The sequence below is a fragment of the Rhinoraja longicauda genome, chromosome 32 (genome assembly GCF_053455715.1).
Source record: "Rhinoraja longicauda isolate Sanriku21f chromosome 32, sRhiLon1.1, whole genome shotgun sequence".
Taxonomy (NCBI): Eukaryota; Metazoa; Chordata; class Chondrichthyes; order Rajiformes; family Arhynchobatidae; genus Rhinoraja; species Rhinoraja longicauda.
The window spans coordinates 13205025-13232936 of NC_135984.1; the positions used below are offsets into that span (position 1 = coordinate 13205025).

At 39.4% G+C, this 27912-nt stretch overlaps 1 protein-coding gene across 3 annotated transcripts; it reads right to left on the reverse strand.

The window, feature by feature from the left end:
* Positions 1-2267: 2267 nt before the first annotated feature.
* On the reverse strand, positions 2268-25956 carry hmbsb (hydroxymethylbilane synthase, b). 3 transcript variants are annotated; one of them, XM_078426645.1, is made up of 14 exons: positions 25802-25956; positions 20407-20472; positions 18709-18781; positions 16367-16416; positions 15810-15865; positions 13241-13318; positions 12748-12825; positions 11350-11425; positions 10552-10665; positions 9838-9876; positions 9297-9416; positions 7555-7608; positions 7377-7463; positions 2268-6352 (listed from the first exon to the last, which is right to left on the reverse strand). In XM_078426645.1, exons 1-14 carry the CDS (start codon positions 25829-25831, stop codon positions 6179-6181), a joined length of 1095 nt encoding a protein of 364 aa, XP_078282771.1. In that variant the 5' UTR covers positions 25832-25956; the 3' UTR covers positions 2268-6178. The 3 variants fall into 3 exon arrangements, with proteins under 3 accessions (XP_078282771.1, XP_078282770.1, XP_078282772.1); XM_078426644.1 differs by lacking the exon at positions 25802-25956 and adding an exon at positions 25664-25754; XM_078426646.1 differs by lacking the exon at positions 25802-25956 and adding an exon at positions 23920-24121.
* Between the last annotated feature and the right edge of the window lie 1956 nt (positions 25957-27912).

Sequence of the window (27912 nt, forward strand, 5' to 3'; positions counted from 1 at the left end):
CTATTCTTATGCTATTTAGTTAATACTTCCTGCTGTGCCTTCAACACGATTCCAACCAGACTTATCTTCAAACTCCTTGACCTAGGTCTCAGCCCCCCCCCCCCCTTGCAACTGGAACCTCAACTTCTTGACCCATTTACTGTAATCTGCAAGGATAAACAACAAAACCTCCTCCACAATAATCCTCAACACCAGTATCCCACAAGGCTGCTTTCCTTACTATAGTCCGTATGTACTTACGATTCTGAGACTAAATTCTGCTCTAATTCAATTTTACAAGTTTAGAGATGAAAGAGAACAGGTAGGAGATAGAGCTTAGTAACAAGGTCTCAACCCAAAATGTCACCCATTCCTTCTCTCCTGAGATGCTGCCTGACCCGGAGTTACTCCAGCATTTTTTGTCTACCTTAGGTTACACGACAACAACGGTTCAGGAAGTAGAGCACAGTACATGCCCCAGAAATGGCCAAGTGTTTCAAGGTGTAAATATCACCAACAATTTGATCTGGTTGAGCCACATTGAGCCAAGTCATCAATTCTACCACTTCCTCAGACTAAGGAAATTTTGTATGTTTCCATTGGCTCATCAACTTCTACTGATGCACCACACAAGCCATCCTACCAGCATGCATCTGCTTGATATGGCAATTGCTCTTGCCAAGACTGCAAGAAATTGCAGAATTTTGACACTGCCCTGCAAACTAACCTACACCATCCCCTCCCCACCTCCAACAACTGACTCCATTTACACTTCGTCTCCCTTGGTAAAGTAGCTGTAATCAAGAACTACACATGCTCTGGTCATTCTCTCATCCCCTCTTCAGTCGTGCAGAAGGTACAAACGTTTGAAAGCATTTATCACCAGATTCAAGAACGGTTTCTTCCCTGTCATTTACCGACTCTCGAACATCCTTTTCAAGTGCAAAGGATTATTCCCAATCTTCCCCGTTGCAGTTCTTGTACTTTTTTTAATCTGCTCTTTCACTGCGGCTATAACACTATACCCTGCACTCTGCTTTCTTTCTCCTTTTGCACTAGCTGTTCTATTCGTATAGTATGATCTGACTGGATAGCATGCAAAACTATTTTTCATTATCTTGATTCATATGGCAATAATATACCATGATAAGAGCATGGGCAGTTTTGGGAGTAACCAGTCCTTTGTGATGACTATCCCCCAACAACCTATCCATCCAAATCATGCAATATTACATGATTAATTGCATAACATTTTAACATCAGGATGACTTGTGACTTATCCCCTGATCTGGTCTTGTCAACAATAGTACATATGGATCAAGAGTATAACAGCAAACTTCCCTGGCTGGCATTTTGCATTTATTTTTCTTCAGTAGTTACTTTCTACATGCATCCTTAAAAATTTTTTTTTTAAATCTCTGTATAGGCATTGTGAGCCAGTTGGCCCTTAATGGCTATTCCATTGGTTAATTAGGCCACAGTTAATCTGTTTCTATTAACTATTTAACCACGATATACCTGATATCTTGGAGCTCATCCAGTGACTTCAGTCTGGAAAATCCCAGGAACCCAGAGCAGTTTACCACCAAGTGTTCTAACCATGTTTTGTGAAAAATTACTTAATACTTCCCCAATCTGAGCTTTTTGTTTAGCCCCAGAAACGTATCCACTCAAATCAATGCAAACTCAAAGCTACTGTTTACTACAACGGGATAATATTCTGTATTCAGTTTATTCTCCACGCATTCGCTGTGTAACCTGCACTTTCTATTGCTGTGAGGAACACTGTACATATGTTTGTATGAACTGATACCGAGTCAAGACTTGGCACAGTGATTGTATCCATCGTAATCCTGTGAGCTGGTAGAAGGGTGGGAATGGATGCACTGCCAGTGTGAAGGAACATCGAGCAGTTTAGCTTCCAAACAATTTTATGCTAATGCTTGCTGGAATGTGCATATCGATGTCAAGTGAAGCCTGGGCTATAAAACACTACCCAGATATTTATGAAATTCTATGCTAGTCGCAGAGAACATTACAAAGATTATGATTTGCAGCCCTGAACCAAAGGAGAAAGTAAATGTGGTTTTGCCAACACTGTCCACATTGATGGGGCAACTTCAGCCCAGAACTGACTCTTTGCTTACTGAATCATTGTTTCTGCAGATTAGTTTGGAATTTACTCCACTTCAAGCATAGTCTTTATTTAAAAAATAAAAGAACATTTCAAATGTAAATTCTTTACTTATGTTTTATTTTGTCATTACTGCAAGGGGTAAGCACCATATGTTCATATTTCATGATAGCTATCCCATTTCAGAATATACAGCATCAATCGCATAACAGTAAAGAATCATCCCTGTAAACATTACCTTGCCTCATCCGTTCCAGACCAGTAGAATTTTATTTGTCAATCTTTTTGCAAGATTTTTTTCCATTTAAAAAAATATAATGTTTATCGTGTTTTAAGAATAATTTGTGGGGATTTAGGCCCTGAGACTGCAGTCCTACTTATCAGTATTTATGCCTCTGCTTGACAGAGCACTTTGTATCATATTTGAGAAGGGAGACCCGTTTTTAGTAAGGCAAAATCCTACTTTAATCAACAAGCAATTGTGGATTGCAAAAAAGGAAATATTTGTGTGAATGTCAAACTATCTTGACTGCTTATAGAATGTTTTCAACATTCAAATTTGCATTTAAGATAACTCACCACTGACATCAGTTTTGGGCAGAGAGCTATGGAATGACAGGTCTCGGAGGAATTATTTAAGAGCATAGGTGTTTCTGTGCAAGAGCGAGAGAGAGCGAGAGATCCCAACGTAAGGAATACGAAAAATATATCTGTGCTGGCTGGAAATTATCCAACTGCTGTACTGGGTTGATCCTGTAGCTCATAACCCAAAGCTAGTTTGACTCAACAGCACATTCACTGAAAGGCAAAAAATGAAGGCACAATTTAATTAAAAAATGCTGAAAACATGGATCTTTGGGAATCCACCAGGATAAGATGGAATGCTGGTTTAACACCACTGTAATTATGTTCTCTATTAATCTACCCATTGGAAACTGACAGGATTAAGTTGCAATTGCCCCATTAATGTTAGCACAATCACTTGATTCCCCACCCTCTCAAATAACTCAGTGAATCTTTCAAATTGAGCTTGACAGCACATGTGCCCAGTTCATTATTACAACCCCCGTTGTGTCACAATGAGTCAGAATCCTGTCCCTCTGGTCCTCGAAGTACTAACAGTGTCCTCATTTGTGGGATTCCTTCTTACCCAGTCAATCCTTAGTCCAATCCAATTTCCCCTTCTAAGCATTCTTTTACATTCACACTATAATTTCTCTTTAAGGTTGTGCTGATTAAAAATATAAAGACAAGGTGATGCATCTCTTCAATAACTTCAATCATTGGGTTAGGGTTGGGAAATCCACGGTTCACTTTTGCACAAAATATAACATTTTCCAATTGCATGGTAGTGGAATTTGACATAATTTAATAATTGCTAATGAGACAAAAAGGAAAAAAAGGGGTTTATGATTAAATTATAGGTGTTGCAGGTATTCTTCAATATTCCTGCTAGTTTGAATTTAGAAGGCACCTAAGGGTTTATGTTTTAAGGTAAAGGACTCTTTCCACCATAGTAGAAAACTACAGCAGTAGAGCCAAACATGGTGATTATTGCAGACAAGCAAAACACAAACATCCATGACATTCTTGCTTCTGTTCCCTACTTGAAAATTGCCAACTCCAGAAAGAAGTCCAACCTTTAAGGCCTGTGACCACTATGATTAATTCCCCTTTCATTACTCAGATTTTCAACACGTTTTGGTTTAGTTTTCCATTTTTTGGTCTGCAAATTGTTTACTCTCTAAGAGAGCAAATGATGCAATTATTGCCAGTCTATAGTAACTTGCAGCAACCTCTGATTTCTGGCCTACTTTTGAAAAGCATTACAACATCTTACTTTATAAGCATACAATTGATAAAATACAGCCCTAAGCCTTAGGATTAGAAGCTCTGGTATAAAGGAACCAATTGTGTAATACATTTTCAGACAGTATCCTTTGTAAATGGCCAATAGAACATATGATAAAATTAGTTTACAGTCTCATGTACATTTCTGCTGCACCGAGTACAGTCACAAATTATAAAGAAATCCATTATTTAGCACCTTTTGAACCTTCAGAACATTTTAAACACTTGAGTCAATTAAGTACTTCTACAGTTATGGTTGTAACATAGAAAACCAGCAGTTTGCATAGAGCAACCTCTGCCAAACAGCAATGTGATAATGATTCTATAATTTGTGTAACATTAACTGGGGATAAATAATGGTCAGGAAACAGATACTCCATCACAACATTGTTCGGAATCTCTCAGTTCCACTGAGAAGACAAGGTCCCAACAGAACCCCCCCCCCCAACAATTTTGGCAGAGCAACGCAGTTCAATATGAAAATAAGGCAGTGAGCCTGGGTTTTATCTCTGGATGGAACTTCAACCATGATCATCTGATGAAGTAGCAAGTGTGCAACTCAATGGCTGACAATGACATCAAAATGCTACAAACTCCTGGGTTCCACACAGCATATAGTCTACCCCTGCCCGTTAAGTTTGTTCATCTCAGCTGGCGTGGTACTGGCTCATAGAGATGGAAAAACTCTCCAAGCATTCCTGTCCCGTAAACTCTTGAGGGAAGATTATTTGCATGTATTATATTGAAGGACAAAAACAATCAAACTCAGTTACAGCGTCAAAGTAAAATGATTAGTCCACTAGGAATGAATTGCAGGAAAATTAGACAGCAACAGTTTTGCGTACAAACACATTAAGCTAATTAAAAAAGAAAAATAATGCCTTGAACAGAAAATCAAGCTGGTCTCATTTAGTAATAGAAATGACTAGAAATGCAGGTCAGGTAACATTTGAGGAAACATTTCAGGTTGAAGGCTTCTAACAAAGGGTCTTTGAAAGGTTATGATTCATAAAAAATTGTTTCTGTTTCCACTGATGTTCCCTAATCTGCAGATTGTTTCCAGTATTTGTTTGTATTTCAGATTTCCAGCATCTGCAGTTTTTTATTGCTTTTCTTGTACTGAAGTCAAATTTAGTTCCATGATTTCTCAATCCATCTGATGCAGGGCCGGAAGGGCCATTCTGGGAGTGATTCCACTCTCCCACAAACCCTGCATTCTCCTACTCAACGCAAGGTGGGAGAGTCATGACTGTTCACAAACCTCCTCAATAACACAATCTAATTCAAAGGCACTCCATATATACATGTGGGGAGGAGGGGGTGGGAGGGGGGATTAACTATCACATGTCACAGGGAACTGGAACCATGTACAGATGAAGGCAATATGGGCAATGCTTTTCTTGAGGAGTAGCTCCACATTAAAAATCCATCTGCTGCAAGGCTTTTCAACACCAGTAATGAGCATGGTGTGCTGCAGTTGGCTAATACTGCTTTGCAAAGGGGAATACATTGTGCCTTATCAGTGATAACCAACTGAATAAAAAAATCCCACTATTCACTCTCATCACGAGGAAAATATTCTCAATGCTGGTACTGCAGTGGTGTTAATCACTGCAGTAGGACACAACTGAGCAAAAGGTGGACCAAACATTAAAACAGAGCATGCCAGAGTAGTGAGGAGAATCTGGTCCAAACTGAAATTTCATTGTCTATTCCCATTCACTCAAATGGGACTTTTAGCTAAAACCTCAATTTGTTCAATAGTGTAAACTAAATAAAACTGCACAACATTAAAAAAAACCTTTTCAAATTTCAATTAGCACATAATTCAAAATAAGCATTTCAAATGTACTTTTTTCAACTGTTTTATATTATTACTGTGATTTTGGTTTAAAATAAATCACACTATCTATAGCAGTGGAAAAGACAGGAAGATACATATAATGTACCGAATCATATAACATGACTGATGTGGTCTCCAAAGTGACAAGAGTCCTGGCCACTGGTGAGAGATAATTGATGAAACAACCCAGTGTGTTGAGGGGGCAGTTTAGAAGGGAAGACTATAATAACCTGTAGAAGTTTGCAGAAGCAAATTATATGCTTAAGGCACAGGGAAGGGATACTGTCTGTTACCTTTGGTTACTGTACATTTATAACTTTAAGGATGCCTAAATAATCACATAATATGCACATTAGGATAAATACATTGCATTATCTTGAATCATTCAGCTGTCTAGCAACAGTTAGGATATCCTTGGCACCTTTGCTAAGCAATAGATTGGCCAAGTCCATTCCTAATTTCTCAGCCGCTGCCTGGGAGTTGTGTGGTATTCTCCTTGCCGTGATCCCAACATGTTGAACATCAGCGACGCTACAATCTTCATCCTGAGAGGAAGACAATAATTATATTCTGCAATGTTTGAAAGCCAGCGATTTTTCTGGAACATATTCAGAGCTGAAAATGAGGTCATTGAAAACTGGGTTGAATCTGCAGAATAAAAGTTGCTGCATGAAATGTTTACACCCAAACAGGACAATTAGCCCAACTGGTCTGCCTGCGCAATCACTCCACATGAACCGTCTCTTATTCTACTTTATTACAGGTTCATTTGTGGCATTCCCTTCCGAAACAATAAGCCATGATCGACCCATAACTTGGCTGCCAATCCAGTTTAGGAGGATATTCCAAGGACGCTGATTAACCATTCCCTTCTCAACAATCTAATTTTTAATTTTTTTTAAAATTGATCATCCACCTCTTGTTTGTGGAACTTCCTCACGTAAACCCCAATCATATTTAATCACAATTTTCTTTTTTTTTAATAATTAGGAAGCTCTTTGAGCCGTAGATACAATAAGGAGCCGTATATAAATGCTGCAAATTTGGGAGGAATCACATTGAGGTAACAAGCAGCCCTAAAAGAGGAATAGGGCATCTTTCTAGGGAAATAAAAAAATCAGAGACACAAGGAACTGCAGATGCTGTTTACAAAAAAATGTACTGGAGTACTTCAGCAGGTCAGGGAGTATCTTCAGACAGGTTTCTGACCTGAAACGCCAACTATCCATGTCTTCCAGTGATGCTGCCTGAACTGTTTAGTTACTCCACGTAAATAATCAGATTTGCAATGTAATGTGCTTCTTTTAACCTATAATGTGCTTTATAATAACATGGCATGGAAGCTTAACTTGCCCACATCCCTAGTCTTGTTCAGTTTCCTAGCTCTTTCCCGGCAAGAACTGCACTTGCAGTTCATTGGAGCCACCTCTGGTTCATAGAGCAGGCAGGGAAAACACTTGTCAAGAGCACAGAATCTCTTAAAGATTTAACATTTGATTCAAAAGACAATACCTCAAAGTGTATCACTCCATTACTCTGCTGAAATATCAGCTTAAATTGTAAATGTACCTGTGTTTGAGTAGAGATACTAGTTTGCATTGTATCTTTTAAGCTGTCAGATCCATCAAGACTGTATACGGCCCCTGTGAGGTAGAGCTGGAATCAGAAGATTTAGAGAATTAAAAAGTGGATTCAAGCTAAACAGAGTGCTAAATAAAAATGTCAGTCATAAAACAAGCAACATTACCTGGTTTTGATTGATGACACTGTGAACAGCAACAGGCACACTGCAGCCTCCCTCCTGCACAGAACATGCAACACAGTCTATTAGGTTCTATGCAACTTCTTATCTTACAGCCACATAACAGAAACAAGGTTCAAGAGGGTGAGATTAAAGGTACAAAAGTAAAGAATAGTACCAACCAAAGGATCCCAGGTTTAAGCCCCACTTATAATATTAGCTCTTTCCAAAATGAATAATTGCATCATGCATCACTGGACCAAAGGTGGATGCCTTCAGGGTGAGAGGGGGGTGGGGGAAGGGGTGGAAGAGAATGGAAATTACAACGAGGCAGAGGGGCACTGATAGAGAGAAAACAAATAGTATAAGCTAGATGTCCATTCACTACATAGCAACACTCACTGAATGCAAAATGTACAGTGCAGGAGGAAAGGACCAGATCCAACTGCAATAAACCAAAACCACTAACCCCACCACACCCTAAAACCATTACACCCTATACCCATGGCCATCTCAGTCTGCCAAAGTGGTAATTTAGTTTCTGAACAAGTCCAGGTCCCATGGTGTTTTGGAATCTGGATTCAGTTTTATGAATCTGGAATTGAAAAGCTATTATCCGTGAAAGTGACTGCAATGTGTTATAGAGGTGTATAAAATTATGAGCGCAAGTAGTCAGAGTGAATCCAGAGTCTATTTTCTCAGGGTCAGGGAATAAATAACGAGGGCATAGATTAAAGGTGAGAGGGGAAAGATTTAATAGGAATCCGATGGGAAACCTTTTCTGCAGATGATGGTGGGTATATGGAATGAGCTGCCAGAGGAAGTAGTTGAGGCCGGTACAAAATAACATTCAAAAGACACTTGGACAGGTACATGGATAGGAAACATTTAAAGAGATATGGGCTAAACCCAAGCAAATGGGATTAACTTAGACGGGGCATCTTGGTCAGCATGGATGAGTTGGGCAGGAGGCCTGTTTCCATGCCAAGTTTTTGGCTTATTGTAAATTGATGGCATATTAATTTCCTTTTCACAAACAAACTTGCTGGCAGTATATAGTCCAAGACATTGTGATTCCAGAAATACACCAATGACCGAGGAAGATCAAAGGGTACAAAATGGATTGCAGTTTGGGAACTGGCTCCCCATAACTAGCTTATGTTTATTATTGTCCTTTGTACTCAGATACAGTGAAAAGCTTTGTGTAGGAAGGCACTGCAGCGGTCTGAAGAAGGGTTCTAACTCGAAACGGCACCCATTCTTTTTCTCCAAAGATGCTGCCTGACCTGCTGAGTTTCTCCAGCACCTTGTGTCTATCTACAGTGAAAAGCTTTGGTTTGCACGCTCTCCAATCAAATTAGGTAATGCTTTACATAAATACAATCAAGCCAAACTCAAATCAGCAGGTAGAATAACATGCAAGATACAGAGTCAGAAGATAGCTCTCAGTGCAAGTGATAAATGCAGTTGAACGGATAAAGTCAGAGAACACAGCAAAAACAGTAGAGTCACAAGGCAAAGAGAAAGTATTGGAAATACAGGAAGGGCAGCCAAGTATTTTAGATACTAATGATGTTTTGCTTTTCTTTCTTGTGTGCTCAAGCATTCCTAGTATTTTATGATTCAGTGAGTAGCTGTCAGTAGCTGCTTTGCCCATGACTGGGACCGTGCCATTCCACAGATCTGCAAGCTGGAAACTAAAGACAACAATAACACGATGGCAGAATTTTATTTAGTTGGAACTGTACCAGTTGTTTCATGAAGGAACGCTCAGCAATGCAGCGGAGAACTGTTTCAGTGTGGTTCAGAGCAGAAACCATTTCCAGGATGTCTGGGTCATTCACCCGGACTTCAACACCAAGGGCCCCCTGCAACCAAATAGCAAAGCAAATATAATTAACAGCAACAAAGTATTAGAAAATACCTTTAGGCAGATGAACGGACTGAGCACATTAGTTACCAAACATGCAGCAGGATTCAGTAACCAAGGAAATAAAGCCCAATCATTAAGCCACACACACTGCACAAGTTTGTTAAAGTTGAGAAATATCCGTCGTGCAAACGAGCATTGGAATTGCTGGCCCAGTAATCATTTATTATGCAATGTTTTTATTTACTGATCAGAAATGCAATTAGTCCTGGAAGAATTTACAAAAATGGTAGATAACTGCGTGAGTGTGCTGGTCAAACCCACAGTCAAGAGTTGTTTCAGAGTCGAACAGAATTTGTAAAGATAAACGGAATTAGCATTTCAAATCAATCATCCATTATCATTCAAGTCACTCTTACCTGACTCACAGCATACATACAATCTTCAGGCTCCAGAATCTGAAGGAAAAAACAAGAAAATCTTAAAGCCACATCCATTCTGGAAACCTAACAATTATCTGATTTCAATGTCTTTGGTAAGTGGTTGAGTTCCACTTTTGAAAATAAAAACGAGAAGAGAAACCTCCCAAAATTAATGCTTCAACTTGGAAGCTATAGGACAATCAGTACAAACAAATAGGATGTTAAACTTTGCTCTGTCACTTAGAAACAGAGGGTTTAGTAAACGCACTGTTGGATGGAGTAAGGTTTGTTGGAACAAAGACCACTTGCCCCATCATTTTCCACCCCGTTCCCCAAAAATGAAAGCCTGTCAAAATCCCCACTGCAGCTTCCAATTGTTACTCAAATTATTTCACAATGTCACATTTTCACCTTTTGATCTGAAAATGGTCCTACACTGATTTGGTGTGGCATTTCACCAGATTGGATCTGCCCTGTTAATGCTACTGATTTCTATTCCCATGCTTCAATGCAGTTTCATTCTTATTCCAACCGATGTGCATTAAAAAAGAACTGCATTGTTGTGCAAGCACCATCCACTGTGCTTCAGTGAGATCCAGTACCTTAGATGCAGGAATGATATGAAAAGTATTACTGCTGCTTTGTGAAAAGGCCTCCCTAATAGCGTAGTTTCTCAGGTTAGAACACAAAACAGGTTACTAGAAGCCATACCTGACTGATCCGATTCTCCCAGCCCATTCTTCGCAGACCAGCTGCTGCCAGTACAATGGCACTGAAGTCATCTTTTTCATCAAGTTTCTTTAACCTTGTGTTCAAATTGCCTCGCTGTAATCAAAATTGATTAAGGAAATACTTCATCAGCAATATCACATCCTTGGTGCTAATTCCCTGGTAGATTAAGGTAGCATCACACATAGCTTTCAACATCACTATCAACCTCATTACATTCTATTCTGTCAACACGAAGTCAACCTCAAAATCGTTGTTCCCCTTGGATGCTGCAGCAGCTCTCCACAAGGATGTAGTCATTGTTCATTCCGTTTGATTCTTCCCAACACAAACAATTCTTCAGGCAGACTAATCAAATGGCAACCTTTACTCTTCTCTATGTTGTTGTTGTTGGCTAACACGGAGCCATCTTGCCCTTTGACTTGTTGTTGGCCCTGCTGAGTATCTAGTGTCCGGCTCATAGAATAACCCAGTTGGTGCACTGGTTTAGTTGCTGACAACATTGCACAGGGTGCTCTTGGTCTCAAGGAGCTCATATATAATGAGGTGAGCAGTTTGCTCCAGGACAACTTTCACAGCTTGAATCTGAGCACTACTTTTCCTTTTCAAATGCTGGGATGTTAAAAGTTTTGCTCATTGAGGTCATTGGCGCACCATTCATGCATCATGGACAAGCTCATCTAGTTAATACAAGCCCTATATCCTGGTGGGTGAGCTAAAGTAGCACTTCAAAATTCTACCTATATGCATTCATGGCTTTGAAAATAAATAAAAAGATACAATATCTTTGAATTCCAGGTGAGGAAATCGCCGTTTCAGCTGTGCTGCTCGTCGCAAGGAACTTGTACCGATCACACTGCAGAGACCCAATGGAGAAGTGAAAATATTGCCCAAAAAAATGTTTCCTTTAATGCTAACTTTAAATACAATTTATCACAAGGTTTTTTTTTCGTTCCGATCTCCGCTGGAAGCCAAATGAGAATGAATGAGCTGCACCTTTCCCCAAGCAGAACCCTCAAATGTAGGAAGAAAAATTAGGAATGATCAGGTTTCAAATCATCAGCTTACTCAATACACATCATGTTGTTCACTTCCTCATAATAAAACAGTGTGGAAGTCCCACTGACCAAGTGGAGATCACAGGAGTTGGGCTGAGCACAATGTGCCAACTCACTGAATTACTGATCATGTTTCACATTCTACAAAACAGCACAGAGCGATTCTCTTGCATCTAGTCGTATTTAGAAATAGATAATGCAAGAATAAGCGTGCTCTGAGTGTGTTGATCCGTATTTTATTTTAAATAGACATGCAGTCTAATTTTTATACTGGCTGGTTCCATTTCTGCTCAATTTTTGACATAGACAATAGGTGCAGGAGTAGGCCATTCAGCCCTTCGAGCCAGCACCGCCATTCAATGCGATCATGGCTGATCACTCTCAATCAGTACCCCGTTCCTGCCTTCTCCCCATACCCCCTCACTCCGCTATCCTTAAGAGCTCTAACCAGCTCTCTCTTGAAAGCATCCAACGAACTGGCCTCCACTGCCTTCTGAGGCAGAGAATTCCACACCTTCACCACTCTCTGACTGAAAAAGTTCTTCCTCATCTCCGTTCTAAATGGCCTACCCCTTATTCTTAAACTGTGGCCCCTTGTTCTGGACTCCCCCAACATTGGGAACATGTTTCCTGCCTCTAATGTGTCCAATCCCCTAATTATCTTATATGTTTCAATAAGATCCCCCCTCATCCTTCTAAATTCCAGTGTATACAAGCCTAATTGTTCCAGCCTTTCAACATACGACAGTCCCGCCATTCCGGGAATTAACCTAGTGAACCTACGCTGCACGCCCTCAATAGCAAGAATATCCTTCCTCAAATTTGGAGACCAAAACTGCACACAGTACTCCAGGTGCGGTCTCACCAGGGCCCGGTACAACTGTAGAAGGACCTCTTTGCTCCTATACTCAACTCCTCTTGTTATGAAGGCCAACATTCCATTGGCTTTCTTCACTGCCTGCTGTACCTGCATGCTTCCTTTCAGTGACTGATGCACTAGGACACCCAGATCTCGTTGAACATCCCCTCTTCCTAACTTGAGGGAAATTGTGTCAGAAACTAGGATTGCCCCGCGCTCCTGAAACTTGTAAAGAAGCATGTACTTGGATCATTGCCTTACCTCCTCTCTGCCAGCATGTCCAGGGTCTTTCCCACATTGTTTGGATGCACAACAACAGCATCATAAGGAATTTCACGCCTGTAATGAGACAACTATAGTTGTAAATCAGTATCAATTTCTGCAAACTGGCTACAGTCACTCCAATGAAGCCCAGAATTTCTTTGCTTGGTTAAAATTCAATCAAAACTTGTCATGCATGTTGAAATGGGGAGCATATAGGAGTAATAATGCCCTAAAGTTGTGGTGATCGAGGTGGGGAAGAAATGGATGGCAAGATTAAAAACAAGTCATGATTCCCCCACACTGTTTTTGTAACAATCAGTTTTTTTGCATCATCCAGGAACTGAAATGTCTATTGCAATTTACGAGCAATGGGAGCAGAGAAACTCTCCCTCCACTATACCATCAAACATTCCCAGACCATTAAACTGAAGAGCAGGGATATGCTTCATTCTGGTGTAAATCATAGTGAACAATCGCAAAGAATACTCACTTGCAGATAGCTCCAACTGTAAATCCAGGAGGGAGTGTTGTTGGCAGATCTTTCAAGGAGTGAACTACCAAATCAACTCTAAATTGGAGGAGCAAAATGTGGATTAACGGCACAAAGATTCTAGATATATGGGTACACAATCAGCATATTTGCAAGAAATACACATCATAAAAAGGTAAAAGGATAGCAGAAAGAGCCAGACTGAATCGGGATATACACGTCCTCCCACTCGAGACTGAGCACAACATCCAAGTAAGCAGAGAGTGGGCTGCTGAACAGTTGGAAGTATATGTTATAGAGAGCTAACAGGCTTCTTAGTCAAAAGTCCCTGTGGTATTATATCAAAGGTTTCTGGACTTCAACACTACTAAATCAACCGAGCAAAATAAAAACAATCTGCTGGAGTAACTCAGCGGAGCAGGCAACACCCGCAGGGGGAAATAGACAGCTGATGTTTCGGGTCATTATCCGTCCTCTACGCTAATCTAGATCGTTTATCCAGCATCATCACATTGTTGTTTATGGGACTTTTCCATGAACAACTTGATTGTGATGCATTTCATGCTATAATACTAACCAAGTTTAAAAAAAATCAGGTTACAAAGTAACTTAGGAGGCCTTGATTTTCATAAAATTAAATTTTTTTATTAACATCACACTGGGAAAAACTCCCTTTTCTCTTCAAAATTATGCCATGGGTTCATTTAAAGTCCATTAAGAAGCAAGTGAACCAACCCCAGCACTGCATCTTATGTTGCATCATAGATTTTGTAGTCCATTGGAGTGGTACAGGTAGTTCTGCTTTAATGTGTTAGTTGCAATTAGGATTAGGTTTAATATTGTCACGTGTATCGATTCAGTGATAAGATTTGTTTTGTTTGCAATCCAAATAGATCAGATACATCATACATGAATACAATCAAATCAAACTCAAGTACAATAGAGAGAGCAAGAATACAGAGTGCAGAATATAGTTCTATATTGTAGCACATCAGTTCCATAGACAAAGTCCAATGTCCACAATGCAGTAGAGGTGATTGGACAGCACCCTAGCTTATGGAAGGACCATTCAGAAGCCTGATAACAGTGGGGAAGAAGCCTTTTCCGAGTCTGGTGGTGCGAGCTATTAAGCAGCTTCTGACTTATGATGTTGTGTTTTAAAAAAAATTATATTTTGTTAAGTATTAAGGGTAGGCACAATAAGCTTTGGCTTCTGCCTACCCCTTTTTTTTCGGTCAGAAAATATCATGTGTGATAATATTGTTTTATTTTTGATACAATGATTTTGTACTATTTAACTTTCACAACTGTATGGTCATATCATATCATATATATACAGCCGGAAACAGGCCCTTTCGGCCCACCAAGTCCGTGCCGCCCAGCGATCCCCGTACATTAACACTATCCTACACCCACTAAGGACAATTTTTTACATTTACCCAGCCAATTAACCTACATACCTGTACGTCTTTGGAGTGTGGGAGGAAACCGAAGATCTCGGAGAAAACCCACGCAGGTCACGGGGAGAACATACAAACTCCTTACAGTGCAGCACCCGTAGTCAGGATCGAACCTGAGTCTCCGGCGCTGCATTCGCTGTAAAGCAGCAACTCTACCGCTGCGCTACCGTGCCGCCCCAATCTGTTGTATTGTATTGACCGGAAAATAAACAAATTAAATAAAAAAGCCTGTGTATGTTTTGTCCAATGAGAAAGGGAGAAGTAGGAATGACTGGGATGGGACAAGTCTTTGATTATGTTGGTTTCTTTTCTGAGGCAGCATGAAGTGTAATTGGAGTCGATGGTGGGAAGTCCAGTATGTGTGATCAACTAGGCTGCATCTACAACTCTCTATTATTGAAAAACACATTATAAAAACAATTGTGTTAATGAGGAAAAGGAGGTTAGGGGCTAAAGAATTTCAAACTTGCAATAATAACTTTTCTCTGCAGGATTTTCAAAAATAAAGGTATTTTTAACAGCTTTAAGAAACACTAAAGGCTTCATGTTAGACACTAAATGCAGGAGTAACTCAGCAGGACAGGCAGCATCTCTGGAGAGAAGGAATGGGTGACATTTCTGTTTACGAGAATCATAGCACGTGCCAATAGAAGTGATTGCTTTCAATTTCAAAGGCCACTGACGGTGAAACTGACAGACTATTTTCTTAAGAGGTAATGGTGTCTGATAACTGTGGGGTTGTTGCATAGAAACCTAGGCTGTTTTTTTGTGCAGGACAGATTTTTTTTCTGCTCATCAATTTCTAAAGTACCTTTTAAGTGGTTCTCTGGTTGCCAACTGAAATTGCATTATAACCAATTCTGCCTGCGTAACACAATTAGTGTTCCTTAGTTCATCATTCATGTTATATCTAATTTGCAATTTGAAAATGTGTTAAAGCAGAACTACCTGTAAACCACAATTTTAGTTCAGAAGCCTGAGTATTGCCCACTAAGGCACAGCCAATGAATTTATAAAGAATGAGTTTTAAATAAATTATTATACTTCAAGGGCAAGTTAAAAAAAGTATTGAGTGAGTGATGGGTAGATAACCATCTAAGATTTCTTACTCATTTTTCTCTAATGCAGTTTCCAGCTCCTTGGTGAACAAACTCTTCTCACCAATCTAACAAGGGCAGAAATTAAACTGGTTAAATATCATTACGTCCTTGCACATCACCTCATCCCCCCACTCTGGCTTCTTCTCAAAACAAACCGTTGGATGTCAATCTTTAATTACTTTCAGTAGCAGATGGAATTGAGTGGAGAAGGGATATAAAGTTCATTTCAATAATTGGCAAGTATTTTGATGTCTGTTAACTATATGGGAATGAGCTCATTTCAAAATCTTTACTTGATTTACATTGCTTTTGTTTAATATTTGAGGAATATTCAGCCAAAAAAGTACACAGCAAAGGATGTTTAATGTCACTATAAATTATTCCTGCATCCGATACAGCCCGGGTGAGATGCAGAATAAAACTCCTACGATGTTCTATCACACACATTCATAACAAATATCGTACTGTTAAGATTCATCTACACTGCTTTATTAACTAACGCACATTAATTCAAGGATAACTCAGCATTGTAAGAAATAGAAGAGCAAACAGAAGATACAAAGTACCTTTGACAGGGCAGTGTCCAGAATCTTGTCTCCGGTGGTAGTCATGGCAACTACAGCAATAAAACAGTATTAAAACAGATAGTATATCACAGCACAGTAAATGGAAACAACATTTAAATAACAAAATAATAACATTTCATCAATCAATTTCACTGAAACAAATTAAATTAGAATAATCCCATTACTGTTGGGACTGCTGTTTAAATTACGGGCACATTTTCTACATTGCAATTGTAGGAACACTTCAAAAATGTTTTTATCATCAGCTGTCAAGCACAGTATGATATCCTCGAATCTTCGATTTAAGGATGGATATCTTCTAAAATCTTCAAACGAAAGCACCTGTGAAAGGTGCCAGACAAATGTAATCCATTCTTTTTGTGAAAATTTCATTCTCCTCATTTAAGATTCCCACTGTTCCGTTTCCACTACTGTTAGCTCTATGGTTTAACTATTCTGTGAATCATGCATTAGATTGTGGCAGTCTTATTTTGTGGTGTGTTGAATACTCTCAGTCAATAGAATTTTTGTAATAGGCAACTCTCACACAATGAGAACAGTTAATCATGAGACTGATTCTTAAAACAGTAAAATCTTTAAAGCAGCAACTGCACTTTTATTTATAACTTGCAGCTTTAATGACTTTAGGATATGCTACAGTGCTTGACAGTTGATGAAACAACTCTTTTGAAGTGTTCCTACAATTGCAATATTGAAAATGTGGCAGCAATTTGAACAGCAGACCTAACGGTAATGGGATTATTCTGATTTAATTTGTGCCAGTGATATTGATGACTATACAAATCGTGACCATGGCACCAAATTTTGCGTTGCTGATGTTGGAATTTTTCTGTGCACCTGAGGGGCACATGGTCAAACCCAAAGATGTCACTTGCAATCCAGCACAACCCCAGTTCTGCACCAGTGTAAAACCACATAGTTGTACTTAAGTCTCTAAAGTGCGGTTTGAATCCATAGCGAAGAAGCAAGTGTGCTACCTATTGAACCACAGCTGGCACTTCTGCGAGGTGGAATTATATCAGAGCTTGAATCCATGTCTGCTTAAAGCTCTGGTCTAAGTGATATATTGTGGGTTGACACATGATTAAAGATTACATAAATCTGTCTTGTATTCCCTTGAATACAGACCCAAATAAGGTGATCAAGAGTTTCCATTTGGCAGATTAAAAGAAACACTTTCCTCAACTGGGGTTTGGACAAAGGGGAAATAGGTTAAATTCAGAATTAAGGTTCTTACTTATCAATCATAATATTAAGCAACTTCAATAGTGTTTAAAAGAAGCAATGTGAAATAACTACAAAAGATGTTGGATTTAGATAAGGGAATGAAAAGATGATCTTAGTTTCTACAGTGATGGAAAACATGAGAAAAATATGATGTTATATAAAAGCCATATAAAAGCTTGGCTAGATTACACCTAGTACAGAAAAATTAATTGGGCTTGGTGTGAGTGGAGCACAGATCGATACCTGGGCAAAGGTTACATTGCAAGGAGACTGTACGCCAATAAATGCTGTACTTTGTGGCATTTAAAAAGTTACAGTGCTTTTGGAGTGATGTTTTCAAGAAATTATAGAAGAATTATTCTCTTTATTTATCTTTCCAACTCTTGGTGAGTCTACAACTAGTGGGCATTGATGCATTTCAGTAGTAAATTTAGGATTTTCTTCTCTTTGCAGAAAGCTGCAGAAAAGTAGATCTCTTACCTGTGAATGCCAATTACTCCAGGGTAAATTGCCAAATTTAGATTGGAATTTAATCATAGATATTGAGGGATGTTGGGCAAGGATAAGACATAATCGCAGTGAATGCTGAATCAACCTAAGCTAAATAACCAATTGTTGTTCATATCTAGTTATTGAACCAAAGCCTATGAAATTGGAGATAGGTTGTTTAGCAGTAAAATCAGCAAGGAGTTTTTTGGTAAATTTAAAAGATACAATCAATCTTAAACTCTTTTCTGAAGACTCTTTTTTGGAAGTTATTTGGAGCATTTAAGACAGTTATTGATAAATATACTGAGTAAGAGAATATTGATGAAGGGAATGCAGTTAGATATCATTTATACGGATTTTCACAAGGCATTTTATTGAGTTCCACACAAAAAGGCTGGTTTGTAAAATTGAGGCCCATGGAATCATAGGGCCAACAGTCTGGGCAAAAAATTGACATAAAGCCTCTTAAGTCAAGTTCATGTTCCCTAAAGATCATTGGCACCCAGTTCAAGTGGCTGACTAGATTTATCTATATAATTGTTAATAAATGAGTGTAAATTTGTAGTCTTTCCATGTCATCTTATCTCCAAGCAACTTGTACATACCGACTTCAAATTGTGCATGTGGGTACTGTTCTTTCAGCATGTTCACCACACTGCCAGTCTGAGTCTGTGCAAGCTGGGAAAAACAAAATAAGACATGGCTCATCTCAAACACAATGTGTACACTAACGGGAAAAACTAGATCTTGCTACAATAAATGAATCCGTTATAGATGAACAGAATTTCAACTTTTACCAAAGTCATTTTTATTTTGAGATTGCAAACACATTAATTGACACTGCAGTATTTTAACTATTTGATAATAATCTACCCAAAGCACAATAAATGACCATTTAACTATGATCAAACTATTTCTATACAAGTTTGATAAACTTTTAGAAAGATCTTCCTATAAACTACTCCCAGGTTGAGTTGCAGCATAAAAACCACAACCACCTTTAGGGTGTATTGGGATGGACATTGTCCCTGACCTTGCTGCAAAAGTCCACTTCACACAAATCAATGATATAAAGCAACTTTGGTGCTAAGAATTAAAGTTGCAAAGTACTTCCCAGTAGGACACATAATTAAAATTACGATCCTTTGAACATACTTGGCTTGGGAGTGGACAAGAAGGAGCATATTCTAAACCAGATACTTAAAATGATAATATAATTAAATATGGTAGATCTGAAGAAAGTTTCTTTTGGTAGGGTATTCAATAACCAGGGGTTGTGGGGGAACAGGGGAGAGGGTAGACTCAATCTATACATCCAGTTATATGTTCTATAATGACGAAATTAAGCCTGAAGGAAGCAGGCCAAGGAACAGGTGTGCTAATTCTGTGCAGTAAAGTCTACTCTCAAGTCGCCTTGGACCTCCTTGACACTATCAAGACTATGTAGTAGTTTGTGTGTAAAGTCGACACCACATTAAAGTAATTTGCATACAGGAATCGTCCACTCCTTACAATCAAAAAAGTCTTGAATATTAAAAGACTCCCTAGAAGAATACAATAATAATCCTTGAGTAAATATATATTTTTTCATTGATTTAGTGCAGCTGCTTTAGAAACCAGCCTGTTACATTGAAATGGAACAGACCTGGAGTACTGAGATGTGGCAGCAGATCATTAGCCCTTAGGCAGACCATCAGGTGGATCATTTTGGGTCGAGGTTATGGAGGTGCATCAGCGACACAGCTTGTGGGGACAGAGCCGTGCATCTGATGACAGCAGAACCCAAAGTCTAAAGTCGTGAAGTCTAACCTTTCAAGAATGAGCGACTATGGCTGATAAAGATAATTGCTAAAACCCACAGTTGTCTCCTAAAATGCTACTCCACCATAAGTAACACGAAGCAATCTGTTGGAGGAATTCTCGGAACAAAGACACTTATCTGAATAGTCCACCTGTCCCTCCCATTGGTTTTATCTTAAAATCTCCCACAATTCTCTCCCTCCAGTGACTCAGCCACAAACCACTGTAATTCTGTAGATGTGGATAAGTGGCAGCAGAATGGGAACAGCCCTCCCCACCCTCAAACGAGGATACTGGTGCAGATTACACAGTTAAACTGTGACACTGCAAACAGATGAAGACTTAAAGCTAAATACTCAAGACTATAAAACATACCCAATAGACTTTGAAAACCTTTAACGAAATAAAATAAAAAGCTAACATACAAAATAACATCAGACTTAAAAAATTGTACACATTTACTTTAAATCGATTAATTTTGAAAACAGTTAGAAACAACCTACTTGGCTTTTTCTTGTTCCAACTCGGATAATTCGAGAATTCTCTTTCACATTGTGGGAAGCAGAGTTCTAAAACAAAATGTGACAATCTTACTGGAGACCAAAACATAATTTGTGAGAGTGAATGTGCAAAAGGACATTCAACGGGCAGCCACTGCACACAATAAAAATACCCACTTTCAAATCACAGAAAAATAAAAAAGTTTGGAACAAACTAATTTCCTCAGACATCTTTAGCTTAAACAATGTAAACTAACAACTGCGTAGGGAATTTTTAAGTGTATAAACTGAGAACAAATGGTGCTGAAACATAACTGTCCATAGGCATGTATTTTGTAAACCAGAAAATAACGTGGATCATGAATCTATATAAATCAGACAAAAAGTTGTAAAATTTTAGCTGCTAATCTCAATAATGTAATTATTGAATTGAATTTTCTCTGTGCATTACTCTGCTTCAGTAGTTGTTGTCTCATTCAGGATTATTTGAATCTATTGCAGTTCTTGAGGTGGGATCCATGTCAGCAATAGAGTTTGAATAATCGCGAAAATGTATTTTGGACTCTGGTATTTTCAAGCATGTTTACCACTGAACTGTTACACAATATTGTTCGATGTGACAGGATGTGCATGTCATCATTTTAAAACTACCATTCCTTGTGGCCCACATGTATCTTCAACTATTTGTCACTGTTGAATCTGTGGTAAATGACTCCCACAGTAAGTACAATATAGGGATGGAGAAACAAGGAACTGCAGATGCTGGTTTACAATAAAAGACACAAAAGGGCTGGAATAACTCAACGAGTCAGACAGTATCTCTGGAGAATATGGATATGTGACATTTCGGGCCAGGACCCCAGTACAATATAGAGATACTGCATGCCCCATCTAGCCCACGTTCCAGTAAACACACAAGGCCAAACACTTATCCCATTCCCCGCCAAAAACAACCACAGCAGTATCTCCTGTAGGTATCACAAAATGCTGGAGTAACTCAGTGGGTCAGGCAGCATCTTGGGAGAGAAGGAATGGGTGATGTTTCGGGTCGAGAACCCTTCTTTAGACTCAGTATCTCCCTGTTACTTGCTTGATTCTGCCCCCATCAAGAACTCTGTTGCCGTTATTTGCTACTTTGTAAAGTACTTCTCACCCTTTCTTCTATTTGTTGCTTGGATCATATTATGTGGGTTTGAACTTCATTCAAGATTGGAACACAGATGCTAGGTTAGTCCTTTTGGATTGGGCATTAAACTGAGACTTTCTTTTAGTTCAAGTACGAATAAAACAATCATTTGATACTGAACAAAGTGAGATTGATTTTCCTTGTTTCACCCAGGGTTCATTCCTTGTTCAAAGCCACTAACAAGGTAGCATTGCAGATTATGTATTTGCACCAAGCACCGCTACAGTAGACTATAATCTAAATGTAATCCACTGTTAATAAAGAATGTCCAAAAGAACTTCAGTATTAATGGCAAAAAAGAACCATTCAGTTCATAGTGTCAATTTCACTTTGCAGTTATGCTCATAACTCTATTTCCTCCTGCTTCAAAGAGGTGTGTTACATTCACTTGCAGGGTGTGGAGATTGCTGGTAAAGTTACCTGTCCATTATAACCTTTAAGTCGTGGTGAGCTGCATTTGTGAACCATTACAGTGTGGCAAAGGTGCTCTGATATTGTTATTAGGTAGGAACATTCTAATGCACAGACCCAGCAACATTGAGGGAACAGCAAAATATTTCCAAATCAGAATGGCACACCACTTGAAAGGCAGACTTCTTATCAACGTGCTTCCCTTATTCTTCTAGGTCTTACATGTGGGGTGCTTGTGAGGTGCTCTTGAAGCAGTCTTGGCAAATTATTGCAGCACATTATATAGATAGCACATGCTCAGCTATGGTATATTGGTGATTGAAAGGGCGATTGGTGTAATAACAAGAGATTTATAAAATATTTCATGCTTCTACAACAAATTTCTCTTCTCCTTTCAACTTATTATCAATAAAATGTGAAACATTTTTTGCAGTGTTGCCAATTGGATGAAACCATCTATTCATTTTTAAAACTTCAATGTTCCTCTGTTAGTGGCTCCTTGTTTAGGAAGATCTATTAAAACAAGAGACTTTGTGCCCTCTCCAGTAAGCAGAAAATATCCTTCAACATTATTTGAAGACCAGATGTGTCCTTAGTAAGATGACCAATTTTTCTACTCAATATACTTCAGCATGGCAAAATATCCAGTTCCTAACACAGTGATGTTTGTGGAAGCCTGCGGGACATAAATTACATGCTACATTTTGCAAGAGCAATTGGGATTCGAAAGCGTACATTTGATTGCAGTAATGCACCGAGAAGCTTGTGCGTTCTGTTATGTAAATACAAGTCTTTTTATGTGGTAATAGCACCTTCAAAACTAACAATTTACGACAAATTACTATTACTACAGAGAACATTGAACCATAGAACAATATAGCACTGGAACAGGCCCTTCCGCCCACAATGTCTGTGCTGCATATGATACTAAATTCAACTAATCATCTCTGTCTGCACGTAATCCATATCCCCCCATTCCCTGCATATCTACAAAATGCCTAAAAGCCTCTGCTAAAATCCTCTAAAATGCCACTATCGTATCTGCCTCCACCACCACCCACGGCAGCATGTTCAAGAAACCACCACATTGTGCAAAAATAAAATGTACTAAGCACATGCTTGTTCTTTTCTTTCTGTGATCTTAATATTGATTTATACTGACACATCTTCACCATGCATGTCCCATTCTTTCTCCTTATTTAACAAAATCCAATCAAGTTTTTTTTCAGAAAGCCAAAATCTGTTAATCTTATCCCATTTTCTAGCTCCAGGTCCTTTGGGTTACACCATTTTAAGTACATGTAAAAGTACATCCTAACCATTGCGATTTTATCCTTTCAAGTAGTAGGTTGCATATAGACCCCCACTTTGAGCATGAACACAAATTCCCTCAAATCCTTCTTCCAATCACTTGAATTGCTATGCCCTAGTTTTAGAATTTTTCGAGGGAAATACTTTAATGATATGACGTGTTTGCAAAGATTTATCATTCATATCTCTCAGCTCCTCCATTCTACTCCAACCTATCACTGAACATAGATGGTCACAATTCTTACCTTTCAAAGATGCCTTTCTCAATTGTCTGCTAAATGAACTCATCACTATGACAAAGTATTGATGATTCATTTTGATATTTAGCTTCTGGATGATCAAATGCAAGAATTAAAAAGAATATGATTTCCAGAAATTTCTAACTGGATTTGAAAAGATCTAACAATGTACAGGAAAAAATCTTCCCCATATTTTAATGGAGGAAATGTGGAATTTAAAAACTTTAAAGTATGGTGCTCAACATCCATGTGCCAGGATTAAATACATGGAGCTCGTTTTTCAATCTTATACAAAGATATCATTCCAGTCTTTAAACACAAATCGAATAATGTCCCTCTACTTGAACTCTATGCCAAGCATTAGCTTACCCAGACATTCGCTGACATCTTCTGCACCTATTTTTCTCCAAAGTCTCAGTAGATTAGAAAGATCAGTGACAGAAAGTTCTAGCAAAGCTGGGACATTCAACCATGCAAAAGAACCTCCTCCTACAGTGACTCAAAATGGATCTTCGACCCAAGTGGCTCAATAGATAATTCTTCCACAAAACACCATACACGACATAGAATTGCAAAAAATGACAGTGATAGGAGGCGGGGGGTATGGTTGGAGGGAGGGAGGGAGGGAATCAATCATCTTGTCTTTGAAAAAACAAAAATGTATCAAGTATAATGACTTTGTGTAGTCCCCACAAGGAGTTATTTAGGGGCAAAGGTTTCATATACCTGAAATGTGTAGCATTATAAAAAGTTACCATTATGAAGAGAATTTGAATAAAAGAAACATTTATGTTTATCATAACGACAAGGCATCCAAAAACACTTGCAAGTGCATTCCATGTCCAATTGCAAAAAAACACCCTATTCTCAATGAAGAATGAAATAAATCCTATGGGATTGGTAAAGGTACTGGATGTGACAAAGAACAAGTAATGATTTGGCAGAGGGTAGACACAAAATGCTGGAGTAACTCAGCAGGACAGGCAGCATCTCGGGAGAGAAGGAATGGGTGACGTTTCCGGTGGAGACCCTGCCTCAGAGTGACAGACTTGGCAGAGGGTTTGGGGAGCAGAAATTTGCCTTTGCCATGACAACCGATGCAAGGATACGCAACTGGATAGGAACAGCATGGGGAGAACAAGCTGGTCTGGGGTGTGGATGTCCAAGTTAGGGTTAAGAAGGGTGCTGTTTGGCCAGAGAGGACAGTTATGCAACAAAAGGAATAGGCATCCACTGATGTGTGGGATTAATGGGAAATGATCTGGAGAAAAAACAAGTCAGATGGGAAAACAGACCAGTAAATCAATAGAAGACACCCATGGTTATACCTTCCAAGTAGTGGAAGGAGCAACCTAACAGCAACAGCAATGGGGTCAGGGGAAGTTGTATAAATAAGAGGGGTTAGTAATGAAGAAGAGTGGCCAAACCATTTGGGGATTTTGAAAGGACATGCCATTAAGAGGTGGGATAGTGCCAGGTGCCAAAGAGAAAGTCTGCAGGAAAAGGGTGGCAATGCAAGGAGAAAAGGGCAACAGAGTGGTAGGTGAAGGATATGTCATAGAGAGATATACTAAAGCAGGCCTGTCAAACCACAGGATCCACACTGACCATCAACCAACCATTAGTGCTCATTCTACATGAATCACTTTTCTAAATTTGCACCACACTCTCATCATCAATCTAATCCCACCCCCCAGATCCTACCACTCACCCACACACTATTCGCAATTTACAATGGCCAATTAAAATGTGATGAGAGAGGAAGGTGGACACAAAATGCTGGAGTAACGCAGTGGATCAGGCAGTATCTCTGAGAGAAGGAATGGGCGACGTTTCGGGTCGAACCCATCTTCTGTCTGAAGGGTTCGACCTGAAACGTCACCCATTCCTTCTTTCAGAGATACTGCCTGATCCGCTGAGTTATTCCAGCATTTGGTGTCGTCAATGAGAGAAAGGTAATGGCAAGAGACAAGGTCGGAGGGGTTAGTGGGGGGTTGCGACAGGTTCGGGACGTGGTAAGGACATAAATGTATGTTTGATGAAAGCGACGGTGTGCGTGTGCAGGGAAGGGGGTGTGAGGCTGGCCGGGGCAGGGTAATTCCCGGGCGGGTACCTCTGTGGGTGAGCAAACACGGAGGAGAAGCTGGCCCTGGGCTGAAGCGGCGGCCATGGGGCCAATCAACGCTGCAGGGCGGGACATCCGGCCTTCCTTTCCAGCTTATTCCCTGAAGAAAGTTTGCGCTTCACTTACCCGCACTCCGTTCGCTGTGTCATCGGACATGACCTCAAAATCGGAGCTTCACTCGGAAAAGCAGCCAGAATCCCCGATCTTCCGAGTGTGAAACTGAGTAGGATTTAAAGGTGTCTTTTCCTCACCGCCGGCATCCTCTCCCTGGCGGCGCCATCTTCCTAACGTCACCTCCTGCCCAATGCGCACGCGTATACTTGTCTCGGTGACTTCTTCTGATTCAATTATTTGGGCTCTTGCACAGTGGTTGAGGTCAAAAGTTTCTCGAACTTTTTAATGTTTGTGTTACAAATCCACTTTCAATCCTGTGGGAAAAAGTGAGAGAGTGGATGTGGAGAGGATGTTTCCACTAGTGGGAGAGTCTGGGAACCAGAACAAAAGGACGTTCCTTTAGGAAGGAGATGAGGAGGAATTTCTTTTGTCAGATGGTGAATCTGTGGAATTCATTGCCACAGAAGGCTGTGGAGGCCAAGTCAATGGATATTTTTAATGCAGAGAAAAATATATTCTTGATGAGTACGAGTGTTGTGGGGAGAAGGCAGGAGAATGGGGTTAGGATAGATCAGCCATGATTGAATGGTGGAGTAGACTACTTCTTTATATTGTTGTTTGTTGTGCTCTATTTCTTATGTGAGATATGCTAGTGAGTGTGGAGAGTGAGTGTGAATTGGACACATGAGATGTGTTAACTAACTTGATTTTACATTTCACTTGGTTTTGATTTCATTACTGTGGACAAAAATAATTTGGCCTCCTTTCAAAAAGGATGAAACAAATCAATTGAAGGATTGAGACCCATCTTCAGACTATGAAGAAGGGTCTCAACCCGAAACGTCACCCATTCCTTCTCTCCTGAGATGCTGCCTGACCTGCTGAGTTACTCCAGCATTTTGTGAATAAATACCTTTGATTTGTACCAGCATCTGCAGTTATTTTCTTACAAAACATTGAAGGAGATTGTTTTCAAATCTGGTGAGTGATAGCAGCAATTCAAAATGTTATGCAGAGATATCGACCTTACAAGCTTTATCTTTGCTCTGTGTCATGTTGAAAACTGGTCTATGAATTTTAAATTGTTGGTTATGGCAATATTGGAGGAAAGACTGGAAATATATACAATAGTAGATTAGATCAGATTGAACAAACAACAGAGTATCTTCACAACAAACAATGCAAGTATCACAAGCTGTGACTGGAACATGAATGAAAGCTCTGCCTCATCTGCCTCCGCTAATCCATCAACAGGATGACCTACAATTTATTCTCATGGCAACTCTATCGAAATATTCTCTACTGTCTCTAAAACTTAAATCTAACTTGCTTTCTGTTTTCATCATGCTTTCGAGAGAGGGTCTTTGATCTGAAATGTTAATGCCATTTCCCTTTCCACGATTGCTGTCTGACTCATTTAGTGATTTCCAGCATTTTTTTATTTTATTTGTTTTAAATCAATTTGACTATTTGCTGTTTCAAAATTTCTGCTGCATGTCCCTGATCTGAATCAAGATTCCCAGCACTTAATTGGATGTGATGGTGAGGGAACAATGAATCGGTCAGATCAGTAGCCAAAGAACATAGCCTCCTTTTTTCTATAGTTGTCTGTGGCTCGAGACCAGTTTTAAGTAAGTCACAATGCTGATCAGTCAATGGAACGACACTGGTTCTGAACTGAAGAACGTAACTTCGTCCATGTATACGGAGGCTTTAACTTGTGCTCTCGCTTCCTGGGATTGTCACCCAAGTTGTTCTTTATAATGGGTTTGGCAAAATGCACAAAACACACCACATGCAAATAACACAGTTGTGAGAGGTGTCATGTCTACTCCAGATTTGAAAAGGATAGGTTTGACGACTGTGTAAGGTAGTTGTATCTAATTATGAATTCCCTCCCCAAAGCCCATATTGGAGACCTTTTCCATATGTACATGAGAAGTAATCTGTTGAAGGGACGATTTTGTTAGGGCTTGGTAAATTCTCAGACAGATGCTGTCCCACACAAATTCAGCCGGAGAGAGACCATTATTTAGATATGTGGTGCTTAGAGAATATGGTGTGGGTGAGAGAGAGGGAGAGATACACTAAGGATGCACAGAAAATGACCCTCACATTCTTAT